This window comes from Echeneis naucrates, chromosome 8, assembly GCF_900963305.1.
Source record: "Echeneis naucrates chromosome 8, fEcheNa1.1, whole genome shotgun sequence".
Taxonomy (NCBI): Eukaryota; Metazoa; Chordata; class Actinopteri; order Carangiformes; family Echeneidae; genus Echeneis; species Echeneis naucrates.
The window spans coordinates 6,700,785-6,725,156 of NC_042518.1; the positions used below are offsets into that span (position 1 = coordinate 6,700,785).

General features: G+C 42.3%; 3 protein-coding genes across 6 annotated transcripts; 1 reads left to right on the plus strand and 2 right to left on the minus strand.

Annotated features, from left to right (window-relative positions):
* Positions 1 to 1,384: 1,384 nt before the first annotated feature.
* LOC115047703 (voltage-dependent calcium channel gamma-4 subunit-like) lies at positions 1,385 to 12,766 on the minus strand. Its single transcript, XM_029508808.1, has 4 exons — positions 12,544 to 12,766; positions 3,432 to 3,515; positions 2,232 to 2,372; positions 1,385 to 1,908 (listed from the first exon to the last, which is right to left on the minus strand). Exons 1-4 carry the CDS (start codon positions 12,764 to 12,766, stop codon positions 1,385 to 1,387), a joined length of 972 nt encoding a protein of 323 aa, XP_029364668.1.
* Positions 12,767 to 14,851: 2,085 nt separating this feature from the next.
* Positions 14,852 to 17,645, plus strand: zbedx (zinc finger BED-type containing X). The gene is made up of 2 exons (XM_029509002.1): positions 14,852 to 15,182; positions 15,517 to 17,645. The coding sequence occupies exons 1-2, from the start codon at positions 14,991 to 14,993 to the stop codon at positions 17,227 to 17,229; spliced, it is 1,905 nt and encodes a 634-aa protein (XP_029364862.1). The 5' UTR covers positions 14,852 to 14,990; the 3' UTR covers positions 17,230 to 17,645.
* A 1,526-nt stretch (positions 17,646 to 19,171) lies between these two features.
* On the minus strand, positions 19,172 to 22,946 carry aimp2 (aminoacyl tRNA synthetase complex interacting multifunctional protein 2). 4 transcript variants are annotated; one of them, XM_029508806.1, is made up of 4 exons: positions 22,700 to 22,946; positions 20,986 to 21,195; positions 20,476 to 20,710; positions 19,172 to 20,002 (listed from the first exon to the last, which is right to left on the minus strand). In XM_029508806.1, exons 1-4 carry the CDS (start codon positions 22,817 to 22,819, stop codon positions 19,614 to 19,616), a joined length of 954 nt encoding a protein of 317 aa, XP_029364666.1. In that variant the 5' UTR covers positions 22,820 to 22,946; the 3' UTR covers positions 19,172 to 19,613. The 4 variants fall into 4 exon arrangements, with proteins under 4 accessions (XP_029364666.1, XP_029364665.1, XP_029364664.1 ...); XM_029508805.1 differs by having other exon boundaries at positions 22,691 to 22,946; XM_029508804.1 differs by having other exon boundaries at positions 20,986 to 21,204; positions 22,691 to 22,946.
* Positions 22,947 to 24,372: the final 1,426 nt, after the last annotated feature.

The window sequence follows — 24,372 nt, forward strand, 5'->3', positions numbered from 1 at the left end:
CAAACAAACAGAAAAAGAAAACACAGCAACTGGTTCTTTCAACAAGCTCAAGCAAACACTCAGAGCATTTTTGTGATTCAATAATGCCGTTTTTTTTCTGCAAATAATTTTTTAATACCAGGCCTGTCTTTATCACTGATCCATTTTCTAACACTGGCACAAAGCAGGGAGAGGACCTCAAAAATGTTCATCCCGCCAACAACAACACAACATTTCCTGAGAGAACTCAAAGAAAGAGCAGGGATGGCTGTGCAGTTAGTTATTAGAGCCTAATCCTTCAGGGACCCGGCCGCAGACAGCTCCCTCTGCCTCTGTCTGGGGCCTCTGTTTGACTGGGGACGGGAGAGGCAGCCACATGGACTCGCAGGAGTTGCGACAGACAGACATGAGCTCTCTGCCTGATCCTTATCCATGTAACACTTGACGCCACGTACCCAGTGAGAGCAAGTGGAAGTCCTGACCTGCGGTGTTTTTACTGTTCCAGGCACCCCCTTTTGTTGTCAGCTGCTCTTCTCTTGTGAAAGACACACACACAATGTCACATCCACTGGTGTGGCTGTGGGGGGACTGTGGACAAATGTCAGAGAAGAATAGGCAGCACTGGAGACTTTCATATTATTTGGAGGATGGTCGAAAAAAAAGTGTTTTGCACGAGAAACATTTTACAAAAACACAGATTTCAGTGGAAAATTGTGCAATCAAAATATTTGTAATTTGTGTTTGTTTTAAAGGCCAAATATCATTCTAAAGGACAGTGCTGAGAGACATGCTGCTGTCTCTTTCAAAACGATGAACATAAGGCAAGACCAAACTGGTTATGAGGACACAATTCAAACTTTGGCGACAGTTCAACAACATTAATGTCACACACAAATGGAACATCCTCAAGTTGAAGAGTACATTTCATTTAGCACCTTGTTAAATAATTCACAGGTAGAATACTGTTGTTTGGCATGTCCGTATGCTTCACTCTCATGTTTTCCAACAATGTGTTGTGACCATTACACAAATAAAGGTTGTGATCCACACACTGTTCATTTAAACATTTTGACACAGTTGAAAGATAACACTACTTTTGCACTGGCTACAGCACAGACAATAATAACTCTATTCTGCTTTGATGGTCTCTAAATGCAGGTAAATAATCAGCTTCCCTTAAATGGCTCATCCTCCATCCAGCTGACTGTCTTCTTGTCTCCCTCTGTTCTTTTCACAGAACGATAGTCTCTCTGAAAGCTGTGCCTCTAAGATGACAGGCTATCGAAAGCACTCAGACTCATGCATGTTGGCCCACTGATTTTTTTTTTTTTTTTTTCATTTTTTTCTCTCCAGAATTTCTGATTCATCCTCCACAAGGTGAAGCCAGCGACCAGAAATAAACCCCTCACACTGGTGTGGTCCTGCGATTCACCCCGTCCTTTATATCATTGGGGAAACAGTTATGGACCTGGAGGAACTCAGCGGCTTCATGTTCGGGGCTGTACGTGTTCTCCGTCACACTGTCCCTCGCCAGGGCATACATCGACAACTCATCCAGGGGACCGCTGGAAGATGGCGCCCCTTTCAGACCCACCACCGGCGAGTTCTCTCGGGACGCCTCTGTTGAATGAGAGCTGGCGTGTGATGTCCGTCGGCGGTAACGGAAGCTCGGTATCCTTGAGTACGGCGAAGAGGACGAGAGGGAACGGATAAACTCACGCCGCGCCTTCCAGCGGATCTCCTTGTTTCTCTCAATGTAGATGTTGATGGCGAGCACAGCCACAGTTTCGGCCACAATGAAGGAGAGGGCCCCAAAGTAGAAGGACCAGCCGTAGGAGTAAGTGTATTTCTTATCATCATCACGTTTATCATTGGGGTCCCCTGCATTGCTGGAGATGTAGACAATGATGCCAATTATGTTGCTCAGACCTGATAAAAACAGACAAGAAATGAGTACACAGAATAGGGAAGAATCAATGATGAGTGACTTTATCAGGAAGTGATGAACCAACAGTATCACTACTGATTACAGGGCTTGTCACTCCCTTAATGGCATGTGTCCTCTTCACTTGTGTGTGTGAGGTGTGTGATGACTGAAGATCCTGACCGCCTTCGGTGGGTTTTGACTGCCATCTTTACAGTCTCACCGCCAAGAAGTACACAGGCTGGATCAAACTGCCGTTCGTTACTAGCAAACTGTTGCCCTCACTTGATGATCAGAGGCACACAGCATGAGAGATCCTCCAACTCACCTGCAGCTACGAACAGGATGCCTGCGCTTAGGAAGACATTGTTTGTCTTGCTGTAGATTCGACCCACCCCGACACACAAACCGCCCAGCATCAACAGAATGGTACTGAGGATGGGGAACACACTGGAGGCACGAACTATACCTAGACACACAAAGAGCTCATTAACTTTAGTGAGCTAATTCGTTTCAGTGGCTTCAGTACAGTGCTTGAACCAATAGCTAAGCAATTTGGACAATATGGCAAAACAGCAATACGAATGAATAAATCAATCATCAATCAATACATTCAATCGCAAGGCATTTTGTTGAATTCAGAATGCAACAATAGACAAAATCATATCTGAAAAATAGGGTGTGGAATTCATTTGTAGGCCATTTTACCTACACAGCTTTTGAAAGACTTGTTTAAATAATTTGAATTTTCATTACCCTGCTGAACCCTCATCCATCCAGCTTAGCCTCTTCTCCACCTCTTCTACATCCATTATTGAGAACTCCATTATCATTTATACTTTGGGGCCTTGTTGTGACAAAGCTTTGCTAATCAGCAGTGGGATGTAACAAGAGCTCTCACTATCACCTCCCCAGACATGAATCACTGTGCCATTTTTACAAGTTTCCAAGGATGGACGAGCTTCAGCTATCTTTTGGGAAGCCCTCCTTTTATTTAGGTGAATGGACTGAGTTTGGACCAAAGTGTGATTGTTCTTTTCTGTACATTTGGCAGATCCCGAGTTGGCTGGTCATTAAACAATGATTGAGAATATCTTAATTTAATCTATTAACTCTTTTTTTTTTTTCAACCACTTTTCAGAGAAGAATACTTTGATTTGTTTGAGGAGCAGATTGATTTTGACTGGCTTTACCAAGGATATCGCCTTCCTTTGCTGCTGCTCATTTCAATTAGTTGTGACAAATACTTCTTTAAGTAACAATGTGAAAAATCTGAACAGATTAATTAATTTATCAAATAAGAGCATGTGCATTAATACTTCTGATTTATTTGTTAGCATATTTGGCTGGCTCTATACATGCCTTTGTTCTGCATTTTACCGGCCTCTGTTAGGAGACTGCTCTCAGAGCATCTTCCAGAACTACACAAAAAGATGTTGGAGATCGGTGGATTTCCTGCTTGGTGTTAAAAAGAATAAGCCGGTTTTCACAATGCCCAAGGGAAGGAGCAAAAGCAAGGAGCACTTACGCAGCAGGTATTCAGAGCTGTCTGTGTCGTAGTCATTGTCGTCAGGAAAATGGTTGATTCTGTAACAGCTGCCTTGATTGATACCTGCAGGACAAAGAGGCAGAAACTCTGCATTAAATATGAGCTACATTCCACTGTTTCATACTATATATGTGCACTGGGGGGATGAAAACTATTCAACCAAGGAGCAGGAAACATAGTCATTAATTGCCTTATGAACAAAGCTGTAGTTTAACTGGATGGATTTATTCAGTGCTTGGGGTCACATTCTCGCTGTGATTTTTAACTCACTGCACTTGGTTTCAGTGAGCTGAAGGAGTCAGAGCCACATTTGCTCCGTACCCTACCCTGACCTGTTTTTGTTAAACTGTGTCCACTGAAATGAGATGGTCCTGTGCTCGTGTCTGAGATAAAAGAGGATGGAGTAGGAAGTCACCTTGAAAGCGAACTCATGTCTTGGCTTTGCTGCCTCATTGTAAAGAACACGCAACAGGGGGAAGTGGGACATAACAGGGAGACACAGTTTTCATGATTAAGTCCCAAATTTTGTCTTTCATTAAGTTTTATTCAGTCAACTTTTGCCAATAAATAACACAGTCAGGCAAGTGTCATTTATGCTGTCTTAAAGTCACATTTTAATTCTGTCGTGCCCTGTAGATTGATGTTATAGATCATTTAAAGCTTTCATTCTTTTCTAAAAAGAATGCTGATTTCAGTATTAAAGTCTTCTCTTCAGGTTTGCATTAGATAGATTAAACTGGATCCTTCATATAGCTCACAGAAGTGGCATTTTGACAAGGATTAACTCATTGTGACCTCTATGATTTTCACATTTAACCCCTCCTGATGAGACTATGATCACTGTTGTTGATAGCTGCGTGGGTCAAACTAAAGATCACTGCTCCATGCCCACGTGTTTGCTGAAGGAAATCAACATGAGGGGAGGTTTTGGTCTTGAGGATCAGTGCATACGCTTCCAAGGCTTGTGTGATTAAATTGCATTGCCTTCAGGGATTCGATGGGCTGTGGTGCATGTCCAAATCAGGCTCAGGCAGACGAGTGAGTGCTGGAAGGAACAAGAAGCCTATTTGAACGACAAAAGACTGTGTGATGGAAACTTTTAATGCCGAGGTGAGCTAGAGATGGAGAATGGAGTGGAAAGTGAGAGAGGCACTGAGAGGTTAAAGCTGAGAGAGGCCTATAGCAATAATTGAGCAGGGGTATAAACAACACCTTGTCTAGAGAGGGAGGTGGGGGTGGGTTTAATGGATGTGCTCAGCTCGGCAGTGGTAATGCTGGGAGCTCTTTGGCTACTCATTCACCATTTGGACTGCAAACACTTTAGTCATTCAGACAGCGAAGGTGGGCTGGACTGTGGCCTAATTTTCATATTTTTACATAAGCGTATCAGTGTTTCACTCAACATTATGTGGTCATACGCAAATCTTTGCCACCATCTGAATCCCACAGAACAGAAACTTCCTAAAAGCAGCACATCCGCATCTTGAAAGCATCATCTCCCAAATGACTGAGGTGTATTTTATTTTATTTTATTTTTTGGCTTGTATTGAAGGACTAACTCTGTAATGTGATCTGTAATATCCACTTGATCAGATGACTCTGTGGTAGATGTGAGCATTTATCAGCTCCAGTGCTGATTACAATTGATTTAAACACACCCAGATGAACCTGCTCATTTCTTTTTCTTTTTATACTTTAACAGTCAGACTACACAGACGTATCACATATCCAGGATGTTGTTGTCAAAACCAAAACACATTCTACATTCTGCTGGGGATGGCTGGCGCTGAAGTCATGATGTAAGTTTTAAAAACAAACAGCCTACTAATCGAAATGTCTCACCAGGAAGCTCTGACACTTCACAACAACCCAGGAACGATTTGCGCTGCAGATAACAGCTCACTCTACTGCTTCTGTGTGCGTGCGCTATAAGTGCATGGGATGATGCCGCTCCATCGAGTTGTGTGTGTCCTCAGTTCAAACAGAAAAGCAAATTCAACTTGTAGCAGAAAACAGGTCAATTGGCATTTATTAGTGATTTTGCCCTTTGGAAAGAGGTAATAGGAGTCTCAAAAGCAGGACGAACAGACTGTCAGGACACTAAACACCCACAACTCAAAACAATCCAGTAAAGTGTGATATAATTAAGTGTCAAATCTACCTCATTTAAGTGCAATTATAACATGCTGCTTTTATATATGTAGTTACTATTACCTGTGAGCACTAGTGGCTCTTTGCTTTATTTGTTTGTCAAATATTTGCGTTCTTATCGCTTTTAATGCACCTTCAGTGTCCCCAAAACTTCATTGTCCGGATAATGAAATTATCCGTACAATGGCAATGACAATAGGCTATCCTATCTTATCTTATGTTCATTTTGGTTGAAAAGGGTTTCATAAAACATGAAACACTCAACCACAAAAAATAAACAGCAATGGCAGTAGGGACATTAAAAACCAGAATTTAACAGCACAATAGCTGAAAGCTCAAAGATAACAAGGTCAGCAACACTTAAATGTTGCCGTAATTCATTATCCATGTTGCACAGGCAGTCGTGACTAATGAGACCAAATCAGGAGGGTGAGGTGGGTGTCTGCATAATGGTTTCCAAATGTCTCCATTTTAAGGGCTTGAAAACTCTGTATTAATTTGGACACCAGGAATAAACGTCGCAAGAGTTCTTTCAGCATAAAAACATATCAATGTGGATGTAACCGGAACTAATAACAAATGCACATTGTCTTAGAGCAGAGAGCAGATAATACTTTCTTTAAACTTTTGCCCTGGTATTTTTTTCTATAGAATAACATTTCAGAGACGAGTTATCATCATCAAACAGTAACCAGACATCAGGTGGACGGGTTTAGCCAATGGCCATTTGGCTAAGCTTTGCCTCCATCTCTGTGACAAGACTTCTAATTATCCTGCATACAAATATAATACAGAGTCCTTCTTTTATACCTAAAAGGCAGCAGAGATTAGGTCTGACCTATCCCCACATAAATGTCAACTTTCCCATTTACATACAATGCCAACAACAGACAGACACCTATCAACTCTATTTCCCAGGTGCCCCTGGCTGAGCAGCTCGACCATGATTGTCTGCTTTAAAGGACACACGTTTCTATTAACTAGGTCTGCTGCTTAATAAAGGACATCAAATTAATTAGCATCAAATCAATCTGTGGAAATGGAGCACAAGTTTCTGTGTCTAGTCACTGATGGAAAAAAGGGGCTATGAGCTATTTTAAGCAGTGATGTGAAATTGTGTGCCTTGTCAAAAAAAAAAAAAAACACTTGTGGCTCATGTGGTTAGATCAAAAACAGTGAAGGTACCAAAAAAACACAGACACCTTTTGCTTTTCTGCTAATTGTTTTGCATGTATGCTTCTAGGTGATTTCACATCTACATTTCTGAATGTGTGCATGTGCGCGTTTGTCTTGGTTTGTGTGTGTGTGTCCAAAGATGTGTGCCTTCTCTACAAAAGGGAAATTTCAAACTTCCTTTACTCTATTTAAAAAAAAAACTGAACAAATGACACACCTTTCACTGTAAAGTTACTATAAATTGTGATTTGTACATAATATTCTCTTTTCTCTGGTATAGTCTACACCCAGCTACTCCACCCTCTCTGCTCCATCTGTAATGTCTCCTGTGTGTGTGTGTGTGTTTGTGTGATGAATGGTGGAAGAAATAGAGGGCAATATTGTCTATGACTGTGAATCTGATTATAAGACAAGGCCTCAAGGCTCGTGATTTATGAGTGACAGTTATCAGCTGAATGTTTATGTTTAGTGTGTGTGTGTGCTCGTGTGCAGGCTGTCAAATGAACTCCTCGTGAAATAAAATAAAGTCAGAACACTCACAAGGAAGGAAAGGAAGGCAGAGGAAAGTGAGATTAAACATGGACAGAAGGAAAATGGAAATGAAACAGCAAAAGCATGGAGCTCAGGGGAATGATGGGAATGGGAGAAAAAAAAAGTTAGGCCACTTTGAAGACGGGCTCAAGGAAGCCAAGGAGAGAGATGAAGAAATCAGCAAAGGAGAATCAGAAAAGGCAGACAGAGCATTAAAGGGCAAAATGTGGATCATGCAGAAAAAGGTTGGAGAATAGTTGCTAAAGCTTATTTTGAAATGGGGGATGTTACACTGATTGTGTTGTGGCAAATTGTAAATTAATCAAACACAGTAAACACAATAACTAATGGGTTCCCTGGGCATCACTGGAGTAGCAAAGCCCCATGCTGAGCATCTCCTCCTCTTCTCCATGGCAACCACTGTTAGTCTTTAATAAGCTCATTTACATAAACAATCTCCGAGGATCCTTTTGACATCTTCATTGTATTTTGATACCCACCAAATGAGAGACGACAACTTGTCGGGCAAACGCTGCTCTCTTTCACAGATCAGACACCACTTAAGACGGATTCACATGTGAGCACAAAGGTGTGTGTAAAAACACACATGCACATGGTCATGCGAGCAGCTGTGAGAGCAGAGATGCCAGTAGCAACAGGATGATGCACATCGTCATTATTTTGAATTAGCTCAGCCAATATGGAGACAGCCTCCGTAGAATACACCAATAACTTGGTCTTATCAGGACCAAGATTTGCTTTCCCACAATGAGCTCCTTGCAGCACATGCCCCCACTACCACATTTCCACACATCCATAGCTAGATTGATGAATAAAGCAATCAAAAGTGACTTAAGTATTGCATTTCGCTAGAGCTGTATAGTTTTCCGTGGGTGATTAAATCTTCAATAACAGAACTCCAACCAGTGGGAGAAGCAACACGACGTTCTGCTTTGTTTCTGTTGTTATCGTCATTGCTTTTAAGTGTGACCGCCGATGAGGGAGAACGCTCTGTGGTTTACAGCAGGTGGGATGATTAGGTTTTATAAAGCTGTAGAGAGAAAGAGCACTATTACAGGGGCTTGATCAAACACAGACATGCACACACAACTCACACAGACTTAGCAGCACATACATTTATTACTTTGGAAGCAAGCAATGTCAGGGTAGAATATTAAAAAAAATAAAAAAAAAAACTTTTTTTTTTCCAGTCCAAGTGAGGATGAAAGAAAAGCAATTTGTCGAAGACATCAGTGATTCAGTGTTGATATGAGTGACAGTTGCTTAATAAAATTGTCACCAGGCTGCAAATTCTTGAAATGCTGCTCTGTTTGGGGTAGACTGTGCATGTGTACCCATCTTGTTGGAAGAGACTGCACATGTAATATGTTATGAAGGTGAAAAAAAAATGCATATATAATGGATCTCAACAAGCTGAAAGTTTAAAATGGAACAGCTTCAGCACTGTACAGGTGCGCTGCTACATCTTGTCTTTCAGTGATGTAAGCCTCACTTAAGAGTATCCAAAATAGAGTTTTTATGAATTAATTGTGGTTAAGACCTCTTTCCTTTCCTTCCTTTTCCATTTTAACAGGTGGTAAACCAGATGTTTGTACTCACTAAAGCAGAATCAGTTGGACTCTGGACTGTGAATTGATTAATAGAATAGCTAGTTGCTGCACATCCATAGATCGTTAATGAGCACATAACTCCTCATTTGTTTAATTGCCACAAACATGAAAATGAAACAGTACTTTTACACAGGGCTGTGTGCCGATGCTGCTTTACCACAGAGCAGAATCCATGTTTTACCCTAACATCACCAACTGTCCCAAGCAAAATGGTGATGTTCACCTTAATAAGCTTTCATTTTCAAATGTTTTAATTTGAAATCGCTCTTTGCGGCAAAAATAATTTTATCACACCGGAAAGCGCATATCACATGACTATTCATGTATTCCTGCATTTGCATATTTTCTACAATGGAGTTGGTTGCTTAGTTACAGAAAACTCTTGGAAAATTAGGGAGAATAAGAAGGAGGTGTAGAGCACCGGGTAGAAAATACAAAGCTGTTATAGCAGCAGAAAGGATTCAGAATAATTTTTCGAATCTGAAAAAGGCTCATACAATAGGAGCATGACAAACAAGGGAAGGATATGCTGTGATTGATGAGCCCCAATCAAATCCCAGACGTGGGCGCCTGCTTCATTGTTTCAAGTCTCAGTTTCCAAGTGTCCAAGCACAACCTTAAAACTTCCACACTAAAGCTGGGCCAGCAGCTTTTCCAAATGTTTTCTTTTTATGAGTTCAAAAAACACCAGAGCAATGTGGACAGTAAGCACCATGAGCAATGCAAGTGAAATTCATCTAACTCTCGCTTAGAGAAAGCCAGTGGGTGTATTGAAAAACAATCTAGCTTATCTATTGCTTTGCAACTTTCATTTAGAAGAGAAGTTAAATCCAAAAATTGGAAGGGTGTTTGAGGGAGTGAGAGGGCTCATTCAAAAAAAAAAAAGCAGAGCAGCAGAAGATTTGGACGGGAGGTGGGTGATGAAGCAATCATGAGGATGGAGGAGTTTAACCTATAAAGGCAGGGAGGATGAAGTGAGTGAAGTGGAAGTTGGGGGCCTGCTGGTTAATTAGTGCCCCCCCTGATTCTCAGTTGTTGAACCGGCCCTCCACCGACCTCACATAAACTAATGCCCCGTCACAAACATACACATCCTCCCTCCTCCAGGAAAAACTGCTCTGCTTCGTCACTCAGGCCAACCCACTTCCAGCTGGGATGTTTACTGTAAACTTGTACCTGCTAATTGGATTATTCATTGGGTTATTCTTCGTGCTCAGAGTTGGTTTTATTTACTTGAGACACAAAATAAAGCAGCAGCCTCTGATCCACCGCCGATTCTGATGCAAATTAGGCACTCTCAGTGCACTCGAGGATGCCACCCTGGCCTCGTGATATTCATGTGGGAAAACAAACATAGAAGGAATAAAATCAAAAACAGCTGTTGAGAAATGAAAAGGATTCTATAAATGGTGGACGTGTTGACCTCAGTGTAAAGTCCCCCCCATTCAATTTAATCCTGGCTGTGCCTTAGATGTCATGGATGTCTGCTGAAGAAGAGGCAACGCCTGTTCAGCAGGGTGAATCCAAACGCTGACACATCCATTATATGGCTATGAGAAATGAAAAGAGCCAGCGAGTTCACAACGGTTGCCATGTGTCTACAACAATATGTTGTCACCGAGAGAAAGGCATGTTGTTGCTTCAATCTGTTCGGCCAAACATGGTGATGTTTTTTTTCCAGATAGCTGTGATACACACAGAGCTGTGTCCATCAATAACCCAGCACTTTGGTCATTATGAACAGGCGTGTGTGTGTGTGTGTGTGTGTGTGTGTGTGTGTGTGTGTGTGTGTGTGAGTGGGGTGGGCTTCATCCTTTCTTGTCTTCTTCCCTATACTTATGAGTCTCCATGACAACAGAGCCACTGTCCAGCCACTTGTAGTTTTAAACCAAAGCCCAGAATTGAAACTATTAACACTGGAGGGAGCGATACGATAACCTTAAGCCTTTGTTTGTTTGTTTGTTTGAAGTCTGACCGCTCACCAGTCACACGCCTCATCAGCATCGACTCAGCCTCTGCTGTCATTAATCCACCTCCATCATTTACATTTCATCATTACCTTTCATTATTTGTCAAAGGAAATCATGCTTGACATAATAGTTGGCTGGCATTTGTGATGTATTGTAATTTCTTGGCTCTCACAGGATATGATGCAGACTGTGAGTCTGTCTGTCCACATCACAGACAAGTGCCCAGCCAAGCATGATCCTCAATAAATTGCAAGTGTCGTAACACACCAGGATGTTCCTCACTGCACCTTCAGCACAGGAGGAGTCCAGTCACTGATCCGTTCCGACAGCTGACTATTTGTGGGTCCAGATGGGATTACTGCCAGTTTTATAAGTGTGAATGAAAACAAACTCACCGATTTGCAGAAAAAAAACTGCAGCAGACTGAGTACTGAAAAACGTAGCATAGACCCTTGACCAGTACAGTGATGTTAATGAAGCCTCTTTGAATATTGAATATTGAAAAAGCACCAATGGTGGCAGAAGTTCCCAGAGTAAAGTAGGAATGTGTATATAATTTTATTTTTTTAAATACTCTACTATTTATTAATATATATTAATATACATACATATATATCAAATATTGGAAAATTAAGGAAAAATTTGTGATCAACTTCGATGTATTTCGTGAGTGTGTGTGTGTGTGTGTGTGTGTGTGTGTGTGTGTGTGTGTGGGCCGAAAATGTTTATTTGACATATTTTCTAAAAGTTTTTCTGCGTCATGACAGGCATCTGTGCCATGAAGAAAGCAAAACCGTGGAGCCACATCGACTCAGGCAGTGATGTCTGAGGCGAGGAGTCAAAGGGGCTGCCGGAAGGAAGATTGGTCAATGAATGAGCGTCTGTCTGCCTCTGAAATAAGACGTCACCGCCAACGCAACTCTTTTCCAAACATCAAGTGCGTTAAAAGGTGCAAAAACGCTTTCCAAAAAAAGGAGGCATGGGTGGAATGGGAGATGTTTACCTTATTTATATATATAATATATAATCAGTTTTGGACATGACGTGAACTCAAAGTCATCTATTTTTGAATCATCGGGCATGTTTCCATAGCAATTTCAGGGATGTTGCCAAGCAACAGCATCGGATACAATGAAGACATGAATGAAAGTGGACTAACAGCGCGCACATTTCCCGGCAGAGACCGGCTTAAAAGTGAATGGGCGCGGACACGCCGGTTTGGCATCACAGCGTCCTGCAGCCGCGTTTTATCGTCGCTCCCGATGTTAAAGGAAGCGATGTAACTGTTGGCAGACCGTTTGAGTCCGTTAAAAGATGAGGGCATATACGACTTCTCAAACTGACCTGTAACCTTCGAAACTTGTTCCACCTTTATAACCTTTTTTTTATTATTATTTCAGCGGTGTTTGTTTGCTTGTTTTTATCCTCTTCTCTCGTTGCACCTCGTCTCCTGTCAGATTCGTTGGCTGTGCGTAAAAGGAGTTCTGTGCGCCCAAATTATTGTGGACACTGAGACACGAACGACTCCTCGCCTGTAACCAAAACTGTTTGTTGTACAAAAGCACCTGGGAGCATTAAATCGCCACGCAGAGTCCTTCAACCTTCGTGCCTTTAAAGTGAGCCTGAACTCACCTTCAATACAGCAGATTCTCCACAGCCCGGAGTGGGTGAGATCGCCCTTCTTGCTTTTGGGCTGGGACTGGGTCTCGTCTGTGGTCGCATTGGTGCCGTTGCAGATGTACGCCCGGGAATAGAGCCAGTAGTCCGTGCCGATGGCAATGGTCATCAGGCTGAAGGCGGCGAAAGCCCCCGCGGTGGTCAGCAGCGTTTGAACCCTGCGGTCACACCAAGCCATGGCGCTTCATACCAGTCCTGGCCGTCCCCGGTCCAACATGCACGCTCCGCGGCGCGTCAGGGCGCGGATCCTTTGGTCATAGTAGCACTTGTATGGGTGCGTTCACCCGCTCTGCACCTCTGTCAAAGACAGAGTGCTGCCCGGAGATAGATGGATGGTGTCTGAAACGCTCACCTGATGCTCAAAGCCAACTGGTTGCTGCTGTGAAGATGAAACTCCAACAGCTCCACATCCATGTGGAGCGGGCAGGACAACACGACAGCAGCATGATGTGCCAGTTCAGACTTTAGACCTCATCACCACTTCGTTTGTCTGTTTAACAACTTTTTTTCTTTGTCTCAAAGGACTTTTCTCTGCTCCTGCACGGACTGCATCTCCGTTAAAAGCCATTGCCAAAGAAGGCTACGTCAATGGCTCTTAAGAGAGACCCCACCCTCGCCAAAACTAACCAATGGAAGGGATGTGCTGTTGGATAAAGAAAGGGATCACTCAGACACAATACAATTTGAAACTAGTGAGCTTGTTGCTAATTGCTGGGGTCTTTGGGGATATATTGATTAAACAATCAGCTGACACATTTGGACACTCTGCACTGACCTCAGAATCCATGAACCTTCAGCTGTCAGGGGGCGAAGGGGAGAAATAATGACAGTCATAATTCTAGGATAGGTGTACACTGACAAACTAATGTGGCAATTAAGTGACATGCTAAGAAAAAGAAACCATGCTGACAAATTGGTCAATTAAACATACAGCTTCATTCATGCCACCATGAACACCAGATGCACCCCTGAGTCAGATGGAAATTTTTAAAAAGAGCATCTTCTTATTCCTCTTGTTCTTTTTTTCTTGGAAAGATTCCACTGGTAGTTTTCCTCAGGCTTGATTAAAAACACTCTGGATATTAAGCAGACTGACTGAATGCATTCTGCAGTTCAGGTTGAAAAAAGAGTTGACTTCTTTTTGCCTTAACCACCTGAAGTCAATTGGAGTCGTCGTCAATCACAGTGACACTGAAATTACAAAACAAAACCTTTATAGTACCAAACCTACCACAGAAATAAATAATGAATGCCCTAATGTCATCCAAACACAGTGTCACGCATTTTGTGGGCTCTATTCAATATCAGACAATACAGGAGAGGTATGAGGTTATTTGGTTTCATGTCATTTGTCAGTGGAAATTTTCTTCAAATTGCCATAGGGAAGCTTTTCATTCTTCAAACTAAATTCCCATACACAACTGGATAATAATAAAATAAACATGACTGTGACAAGTGCGCCTACTTAAAAATGTACATTAAGGCTCCCCTTTTGGACTTGCACCAATAGTCACACCATTCCAGCTGTCTTCATGCCAATCATTCCTTAAATTCACCCAAAAAAATGTTCTCAGCATTTTCCCACGTTTCCAATTAAAATGGCTTTAGATTACAGGATATCATTCAAGTTAGATTCTTTACATTAAGACTGAAAACCAACCCAACCAATAATTTTTTTTTGTGAGAACATGTAATTACACGTCTTTTTATTCCATTTATTCCTTCCCCTATAATATATATATATCGAAACTGTGGTGTTAAAATGTCTGTTTATTTTAGAGGAAATCACATTTTTTTACCAGAGGAAAACTGGTAATTTATGGTGAGCATGTCACCTACACCTGTTATTGTTGCTTCATTTCACTCCTTGAATTGATTTTTTTCTGTGACAGCAGAGGATGATCGAGATTATGGTTTGATCTTTTATATCTTTTGACTTTTAAATTGCACGTTTTGATGCAAGCGCAAAAGGCAACAGCGTTGGGACCTTTTTTTCTCCTTTTTTTTTTACTTCCTCTTCCCAATGGTGGCGCCAACTCGCAGAAACACATAGGAAAAGGAAATTCAGATAAAAGTAAAAACGTCTGTCAATGAAACACAAGCACAAGGTATCGACAGTGACGTAGAAACGTGGACGCCCACTTGTGTATAGCGCATGCGCACAATCCCTGGGACGACTAGCATGTATGGGTCTGTGAAATGCGCATGCGCACAAAGTCAACATGGCGACAGCGTCCGAACCTTGCCTGTTTTCAGAGCAACATCCGAACAAAGGCCTGCCCCTTTTCATGAGGATTTCTCTACCGCCATCGTTACTTTACGTGTAATCACGATTACTAAATCGGATTACGATACTTTTATCGTATTTCAGTAGGTCGGTAAGAGCAGAGGCAGCGTCCAGGATGGATGTGGATCACCACGAAACCAGCGGCGAGACCAAGTCGGCCATGCACACTTGGCGTTATCGCCACCATTTCACGTACAAGGCAGATCAAGGAAAAAATATCATCGTCCAGTGTAATCTGTGTCTGCCGAGGGTTAATCTGCTTTCCACGTCGAAAACGTCAACATCAAACCTAAAGAAGCATTTAGACGTGAGTTGCACAAAGTACTGTTAATGTAACGATCTGCCACATCCGCCAGGTTAATGTTTAAAAGAGTCAATGAATGAATAGCAGCCCCTCGTGATTAATAACGTTACACCGTATCTGCATGCCGAGTACCAACTCATGGCGCTGGAGGGCCGTCGTGTTCAACTTTATGTTCACAAACACACCTTTTGGTATTTGGATTATTCTTACCGTCGCAGTTAAAGTTGGTAAACTGAGACAAACTCTGCACATGGAAGCAGTGCGTGCGCGCGCACACCCAAACACGCACACCCTTCGCCAACAACTAACATGAAACCTCTGGCGTTTTCTGTTTCAGAGAACACATTTGGGCTGTGAAGCCAGTCCTGATGCCAAAAGGGGAAGAAAGAAAGAAGAACGCAATGGGGAGGAAAGCAGGCACTGCCAGCTCAAAAAACTTAAAGCAGAAATCATCTCCAAATGCATGACCCAGGCCAAGATCGATGATCTCATCTTCAACTTTATTGTGGAAGACTGCCAGTCGTTTTATGTGCTGGAGCAGCCCGGCTTTAGGAAGCTGATTGCAGGCTTGACTGAGGGGCTGAAGTCCATGGACAGGGTGACCTTGTTTACAAAGGTGGATCAGAGTTTCTCCAGGATGCGGGAAGAGCTGATGGCAAAACTCAGCAACGTCGAGAACGTCTGCACAACGGCTGACATCTGGACGGCCAACAACAGGAGCTTCTTCGGGATGACCTGTCACTGGATCGACAACGATTCTCTGGAGAGAAAATCTGCCGCTCTGGGGTTTGTGCGGCTGCAGGGCAGGATCACCTATGACACCATCGCAGCACGAATACACGACATCCATGTGGCCTACAGTATTGAGAGCAAAGTTCAGACCACAGTCACTGACAATGGCAGCCCCTTTATTAGCGTGTTCAAAGAGTTTGCAGTGGACACCCAGGAAACTGACGATGACATTGGGTTTTATGAGAATGTGAGCACGGTCCTGGAGGGCGAGCCCGAGCAGGACATGCTTCTGTTTCTGCCCACCGTACAGCGTTGTGCATCACACACTCTGGAGCAGATTGTGACTGAGGACTTTTGGCAGGCAGTGTCACAGGGGCCCATGTGCCAGTTACATTACAGCACAATGGCCAAGGTGTATGCCATATGGAGCAAATGCCACCATCTCCAGGTCGGCATGGATGCAGCCGAGGAGATAGGAAAGATGGCGCTGGTTGTTCCCTCCGTTATACGCTGGAATGTGGAGTACTGTGCTGTGCAGAAAATCGTCTCTCTCACTGAGCGGGAGCTGACGGAGCTTTGTGCCCGTCTGGAGGTCCCGCGTGTGCAGCCGGAGGAGATGGCCTTCTTGAAAGAATACGTGACTGTGTTCCACCCGCTTGCTTTTGCGCTTGAACTTTTCCAAGCCGAGCAGAAATGTTACTTGGGCCTGGTCATCCCGACGGTTCTTAGTCTGAAAAACAAGTTAAATGAGCAGAAAGACGGGGCAAATTATTTTGCTGATGTCATCAACGCCATTGTAATGGCTATTGATGTGCGGTTCCAGGAGCTGTTTGCCAGCACAGAAGCAAAGATTGCAACAGCAACCACTCCACAGTTTCGTCTGTGGTGGATGGCTGCCTCGGAGAGGGAGGAGATGTGCTCTCTGCTGGCCACAGAGGCGTCGCAGATGGATCCCTGTAACGTAGCTGAGGCAAACACCAGCCGCAATTTGTCCACTATTGAATCTGAAGATGATTTCTTCAGCTATGGGCCTGTGAAAACGGCCACTCAGATCCAGCAAAGGGGGGTGATGGAAGAGATCCGTAAGTATGTTGAAGGAACAGGGAAGAGCCTCGAATGCTTGCAGGACTTCCCTCGAGTGAAGCAGCTTTTCCTAAAATACAACACCACCCTGCCCTCCACAGCCCCCGTCCAGCGTCTCTTCAGTCAGAAGGGCAACCTGGTCACATCACAGAGAAACTTTCTGACCGACGATTACTTCGAGCGTATTCAGCTTTTGAGATACAACAGCAACGTGTGCTCTTTGAACACTGAGTGAATATATTGCCAATGACTCTCTCTCTTTCTCTGCCTTTTAAATGATGCAGAATAACCACATTGTGCTTAAATCATGAAAGAAATGAAGCCCTGAATTAATCACATTTCAGAAAACTTAGCCTGGATGTGTTTTTTAATATCCCTCCCATATCTGTTTTGATAGGCATAGCTTTTATCTCCCACTCCAGAATGGCCTGATGAAAATATCTGACAATCATGAACAGTCACATTGGAGGACTGAGTATACTGAAAAAAAACATCTTTTTATCCGTGCTATTGTTGTGATTTGAAGTAGCCACAGGGTTAAACTGAAGTGAAGTGTCTTTCAGTTGAGCTAGTTTGTTTTTCTACAGCTTATCAATGAGAATGCATCTGTCGGTATGTTTTATATCATATATAAAGAGACAAAGAAAGAGGCTCTTTTTGTTGGTGTCTCTGTTTTTTGTTTTTTTGTATAGAATCTGACGTGGGAGCCTGGAGTTATTAGATTAGTGAAGTAATGACACCGGCTATCCAACCGCACCAACATCTACTGATTACTGGTTCAAACAAGCCTGTGCATGTAGACGGTGCACACCAGTGCCCACAAATGCCACAACTCCAGCGACTCCCAAGTGTATTCCTTGTCATGTGTCCAGATGTCAGTTAAGAGCTTTCATCTTGTCAGACAGTTGTCTGGAGACCAACAGGAAACTGCCAGAGCATGCAGACACCACACATAGACTGAACCAGAGCTGTCGAAAACATGACACGAGAAGTTGAAAAACCGACCCTCAGAGTACAAGAAGTCATGGCATTCGTTTTTTCCTCTTTTCATATACATGTATACATATGTAAGAGAAGGGAATATGTCATTAGACATATATAAACGTCCCCAGCTGTGAGGTGCTGTGAAAAAGAATCTCTTTTGCAGTATGGGGATTCTATTCAGCAACACATCAGCTGATAAGGAGCAAACACATCTTGAACAAGTGATTGCAGAGAAAGGACACACTAAAGGTGTGCAGCTGAAGGATCGCTGTAGCAGATAGAACTGTCATGCTGATAAAACTCCAAACTAGAATGGCACTCAGTAGAGCTGATACTGCCAAGGCCAAATGTTTTCTTCCGCCAAATTCAGATTGCTATCTGGACCTGCACTAAAGTCAGGTCCACCCTAACCCTAACCCTCTCAACAGCATTAATATGTCTCAGTGCTTCACAACAACTTTCAGGAAATATCTTCTGAAAACCAACTCCTGTGTAAGCACCTTAAACTGAATCTGCCTCAAATTCAAATACCCCATAACCCATCCCTTCACAAGGTTTGATGCATGGATGACCTTTTAGAGCTAGTGTCTGAAGTCTAAAAGCACTGGATGTCAGGCAATATTCACACTCCCGTTTACAACTCTATATCTAAGACAGTATGTTGCCACTAGATTTTTGAGGCCTTATCAATATATCCATATTAGCGTTAGATTACTGCCTGTTTCATTACATTAAGTTTTATTGCCTGATGTGTAAGTCTGATATCAGAGTATGATAGTATTAAAGTTTTGCTTGAAATTTGTAAACAACTATAAGACATTTCAGTTTAAGCTTTAACCTATTCTAACATAACAGGTTCTTTATTATTTTTCCTCTGTGAGTAATCTTATGTTTGCAGTTGTCATCCTGTGATCAGAGACACATGAGCCCCAGATGGAGTAGAGAGTTTGCAAAGATGTCAAGAGCTTCCTGTCTAATGTTTCACCTTCTTGATGCATGATCTGAAAACCTGCAGATCAGGATTAGCAGGTAAATGAAATGCACCAATAATGTTGTTTGGAAATCATGTTCCATTTAAAAATGACTATCCTGCCACCTGTTGGACAATCATACAATTCAGTGAATACTTAAGCAACCAAAAATAACCTAAAAATGGTCAAACAGTCCAATAAAACAAACCGAAAGTTCAGTTCAAAATTTGATCCAAAGTGGAAATTTTAATGGCTTCAGAAAAACAACTGGTACGAAGTATTACTCATGAAAACTCCCAGTAATACCCGCCACCATGTGGTACCACACTTAATTTAGAAGAGGATCATGTTAGGCACAGAGTGGGTGGAAGGTGTACAGTGTGTTAAAACAAATAATTCTGTCACGATAGTTTAATCCACCACCAAGCCCTTGTCTTTCCAGTCCTCTCATGCTTCCTCCCTTGCAAAAAATAACTTAGAATCTCTTGTTATACAAAAGCAGCATGGTAGAGACAAATGCTCAAATGAGTCTTTGTCAGTTCAGTTATAATACAGTAAGGAGGGAAGCATTAGAAAGCCTTCCAGACATGGCTGGGTTATTTTAATTTCCTAATGCATTTCTCTCACTTCACCCTTCTGGTGTCAGCTCCCAGAACAACCTCAGTTACTGTAGAAGTAGCTTGGCGGGACCAAAGTAGCCCAGGTTTTCGCAGGACTTCAGCCAGCGCTGGACATTAGCCGGAGCGGAGGACACGGAGCCACTTTGCAGCACGCAGCAGTAGCAGGTGATGTCAGCGAGGGATACATCCGGCCCAGCCAACCAGGGGTTTCGGCCCAAAGCGGAGTTTAGGGCCCGCAGGACGGCAGCCCGCTCCTTGGCACTGCCATCTAACAGCTGGAAGAAAGCTGTGTCCACCCAGCTGTCCACCAGAGTGGCCAAGGCAGGGTCGCTGGGGTAGGGAGCAAGCAGCTTGAAGAGGAAGCGTGCCACGTTGGCTTCACCCTTGATGGGACACATGTTCTGGATGCTAAACTTCATTTCCACTTTAGGGACTGTAGATAGACAGAGGAGAAACATGTTGCTGAATGCAAAGCTTGTAAAGATAGTATTCCAAAAGCAAAAGCATTTTCGTAATTTGTAGAGGATATTCTTCAATTAATTTTGCCACTTTAAAATCCTGCAAAGCATTTTTTTTTATATTATTCAAAGCCTAACATCTTATCAGGCCATGTAAACCACTTCTCAAATGGCTTCATGTTGGATTGCAGTAATTTTTTTTATGTCAGAATGAGAAGTAGTGTAAGCTCACATTCATGGAGCCACCAAGCAAGATGACAACCCGCTTCACAAAAAATTACTTCCAAATAATGCATTTCCACTTCTGCACTGATTTACTACAACATTCAAGAGTGATAAAGTGTTGTGCAATACAATATAACTTCTTAACCTGCCACCCACTTCCTCCTACAGTTCTTTTCCTCTCTCCATCCATTAACCAACAGCAGCTCTCTCACTGTGTCCTTACCATCTTTCCATATGAGAGTGAAACCCAGCTGGAACATTTGGCGAGCATAGCTGTCTGCATGGCGTGGACCAAGACATGAAAGGAGCTGTGGTGGTACACCGGCAACTGAGGAGTGGACATGGACAGTAGAGAGCACCCGATAGCGCTGAGACAGCAGGCTGTGGAGCACCAGCAGGGTCAGAGGTGGATGAGCTGGGTTGGCATTTACGACAATGTCACGGAGAGCGCCATGATCCTGACATAAAAGAGATAGAGGTAAATAAGTGCACCACACAAAATAAAGACTGTTAACATTAATTGTTTTTAATTAGACCACACCTCTTCAACAAAATACGCTACCATTCCACACCCTCATATTTGACTCAAGTCAAATTCAATCATTGCGTCATTTAGAACTTGGAACAGCAGGCAGGTAAAAATGATCAAAGGCTGCTATGACAAGAGAAACACAGTAAAAGTGTATGAATTGGAAATTTGGGCATCACTGGAGTGCAAATTCCACTTTCTCACCTTTCCCAGTTGTGTATCAAGGTCTGTGGTGCCCTTGAAGGTTGTAGAGCTAGAGCTTTGGGAAGAGAGGCTGCTGCTGACTGTCAGGTCCAGATCAGCATCTGGGGTGGTTACTGTCTTGGCCAGGCCCTCCACGGCAGCTTTCAGCTCATACAGTTTTCTCATGATCTCATTTTGCCGGGCCTCCAGAGCTTTGACTGCTGGGTCCACCTCGCCATTCTGTGAAAATAGAGTAGCTGGTTAGCTAAAGCAAGAGCGTGAGTCCCAGTTTGACCAATGTGGCCACAGCCCTTTGGCAGATTTCAAACACAACACAGACAACAGTAAAAACCTAGAGAATATATTAGAATGGTAGGGAGAAACTCCACATGCACCAATGATGGCCCAATCTCTCACATTGAGATTTGAAGACTAGGCCTTTAACAGATAGGATTTTATTTGTGTGCCACAACATCTATTCCTAATGAAGTCAGTGAACTCCATTGTTTAAGGAGGTATCAAGTCCACATACGTAAGTAAATCTTGTAAAATATCGCAGTCAAAATACTCCACTATGGGTAAAACAATAGTATTTTATTTTTTGAACATATGTTTAAAAACAACAAGCACATAAAGCAGGTTTTAGTTTTTGTCATTTTACTTGTTCTTACAAGCCTTTCAAATACTGTACGTCTTAATGTTCATTCTGCTTAAGTAATGTGGGACAAAATCCACTTTTAGCTCCTAGTTAAAATATTCTCAAGTATATGCTTATCTATTAACAATGATGATCTGAGAATATGAGAGTTCATGAGTTTTTAACTAAGTGGATATATTTCTAGAATTTGCAAAATTTGCTCTTTGTGGAACTTTCCCTTGATTCCAGCTTAGCACTAGCACTTTCAGGAGTTTACAAAAAGCAGCTTTTACACAGAAATGACTAACTTATTTATCCTCTGTGCAGCTAAAGCCTTCTATTTACTCATTAAAGTTAGCCACACTTGGTCCAACATCAGATGCACTGAACGTGCAATGAGCCCAATATCAACTACAGAACTGACTACAGAATGCAAAACCAGATTCAGTGTCCAATATGAATACCTCAATACTGCACTGATACATAAAATCTATCCTTCTACTATTAGATCCAGTCAAAGTCAATGTCTTACTGTGTAAGCAATGTATTATACTACTATTACAACCGATTTTTATAATGTTGCTAAATTAAATATGTGCATCAAATTATGTCTAATTACCTCATATTTTTTACATTATAATATCATATAATGTGACATAATATGTCAGCTCATTTAGGTCCAGTGGACAGTGAAGTATAGCTGACCTCAATAACGTATGAATGAATGGAGCAAGAGTCTCCCAGTGATATGATCGTTTTATATGTCAGTATCCAGAATAGCAGGAAATGTTGGTGGACAGGCTGCTCCGACAGTGTTGTCGCTTTAATGTGTGTAGTGTTATCTGAATGGATGCACAGACGTCGTTGCATCAGCTGGAAGTGACAGCGCTGTCGCGGAGAGCTAACTTAGCAGGCTAGCGTGGCTAAGGACAATTCATGCTAGCAGCGAGAAGCGAAGAGGAAAACGTCCTGCAGGCAACAGCGAGAGCAAAACACAAGCCAGTCATTTTTTGGGGGGAGTGGAGGAGGTAGGAGGAGGAAATAAGGTGCAGTTTGTCGAGATGAGATCAGAGTTCAGTTCAGAGTTACCTGGAGCGCGTGTTCGGGGTTGCAGCCGGTCCCTTGCTGCGCGTGGATATTTGCTAACTTGTACATGCAGGTTGGTAAATCAATCTTTATGTCACCCCCACAGATGGGCTTTACCTGGTACATGGACATGCTGGAGGACAGTCTGAACAGAGACAAACAGATAAAAACAATAATGATAATAATAAAAAAAAAAAAATTCCTGGACACAGACGTCCTCTGAGACGATGATGTTGACAGGCAGCAGCAGCAGCTACCGGTCAGACAGGAAGAGACAGCCGTGACCTCACTTCCGGCTTTTCTAATTACCATTTAGACTTTAGATCGTTTGTTTGTTTGCTTGTTTTATGGTGATTACAAAGAAGATGAGGTCATCCATTTTCCCTCAGCTCCTATCAGCCTAAATACACTAGAGGACGCCACCGTATAATCCCTTTTTTTTTTGGGGGGGGGGGGTGCAGTAGGTTAGGAGTCAAGCTCTCCCTGCAGCGCAAATTCAACCAAAAACTAAGATGTATTGATTAAATGCTGATAATGTAAGCTATAAGGTTTAAAGTTTTTTTTTTCTTCTCAAAGAAGCTGGTGCAGGGACGTCTTTTATTTGTACTTTAAGTTAAAAACACAGATGGTTTGACAGTGATCAAGTACCCAATGACTTATTTACGAATTTAACATTTCAGCAACATTTTCCTTGTCGGCGACCAAATGTATTTTTGTCGAAATATGTTGTTGTGAGTTTTTCGGGTAAGGGCAGGATGCATTTAGCGGCATCAGTACAGGTGACATGGTGAGAAGTGAAGGATGCTGGCCATTTTCAACCCATAGAGAGCAGTGCTGCTACAGTTTTCAGAAAGCGCAAGACTCAGTGTGTATTTACATTTTAACGCAGTCATTTGTTTCAAAAACAAACCCTAACCCTAACCCAAAAAGACAACAATTTGCAGTGATTTTTGAACAAACAAAAAAATAAAAAATAGGGCCAAGTGTTTCTTGGATTTCATAGTGATGTAATTTACATAGGTTACAAAAGGTACTAAATCCAGCTAAAACATAGGGCACATTGCCTCATTAGGGTTAAAAAGTTTTAAACACTGCAATATAGTTTCAACGTAAGTTGAAAAAGTATCATCAATGTATGTTTGTCTTTTGTCTTTAATCTTATAGCAACCAGAAGAAAAGCATTTTGTACCATTACAAAGAACTGTCTACATTTAAATGGGCCAGATTAGAGAAAATCTTCCAATTATCATGAAAAATATCATTCAATCAGCACTTAAGATCGGGATTTTACAGGTGAGAGATGACAACTCTCTGCTCTTTTGTGGTCAAAAAGGTAAAAGCCAACCTGTTACTCTGATCAAAAGCAATTAGCTCAGTAAAGCCAGTGTAGTTCATTCAAGTGATTTATGACTCAATCAAACCTGGCAACATAATCCTTCACCAGGAAGCAATCGAGCAAGCCGTGACTCTGCCTGACACCAGCTTCTCTATTGGCATGTCCTATTACAATAACGTTCTCCTCTGTCACCTTTCTATCAGAGAAATCGGCTTAGTGTTATTTCACACTTGGGCTACATTTCTCCTCGTTAGCCATTGTGACAAGGGAAGCTTAATGGAAATGCATGATCAAACTTTATGTCTCAACAGTTTGTTATTGCTGAATAATTCACTGATCGCTGTGGTCT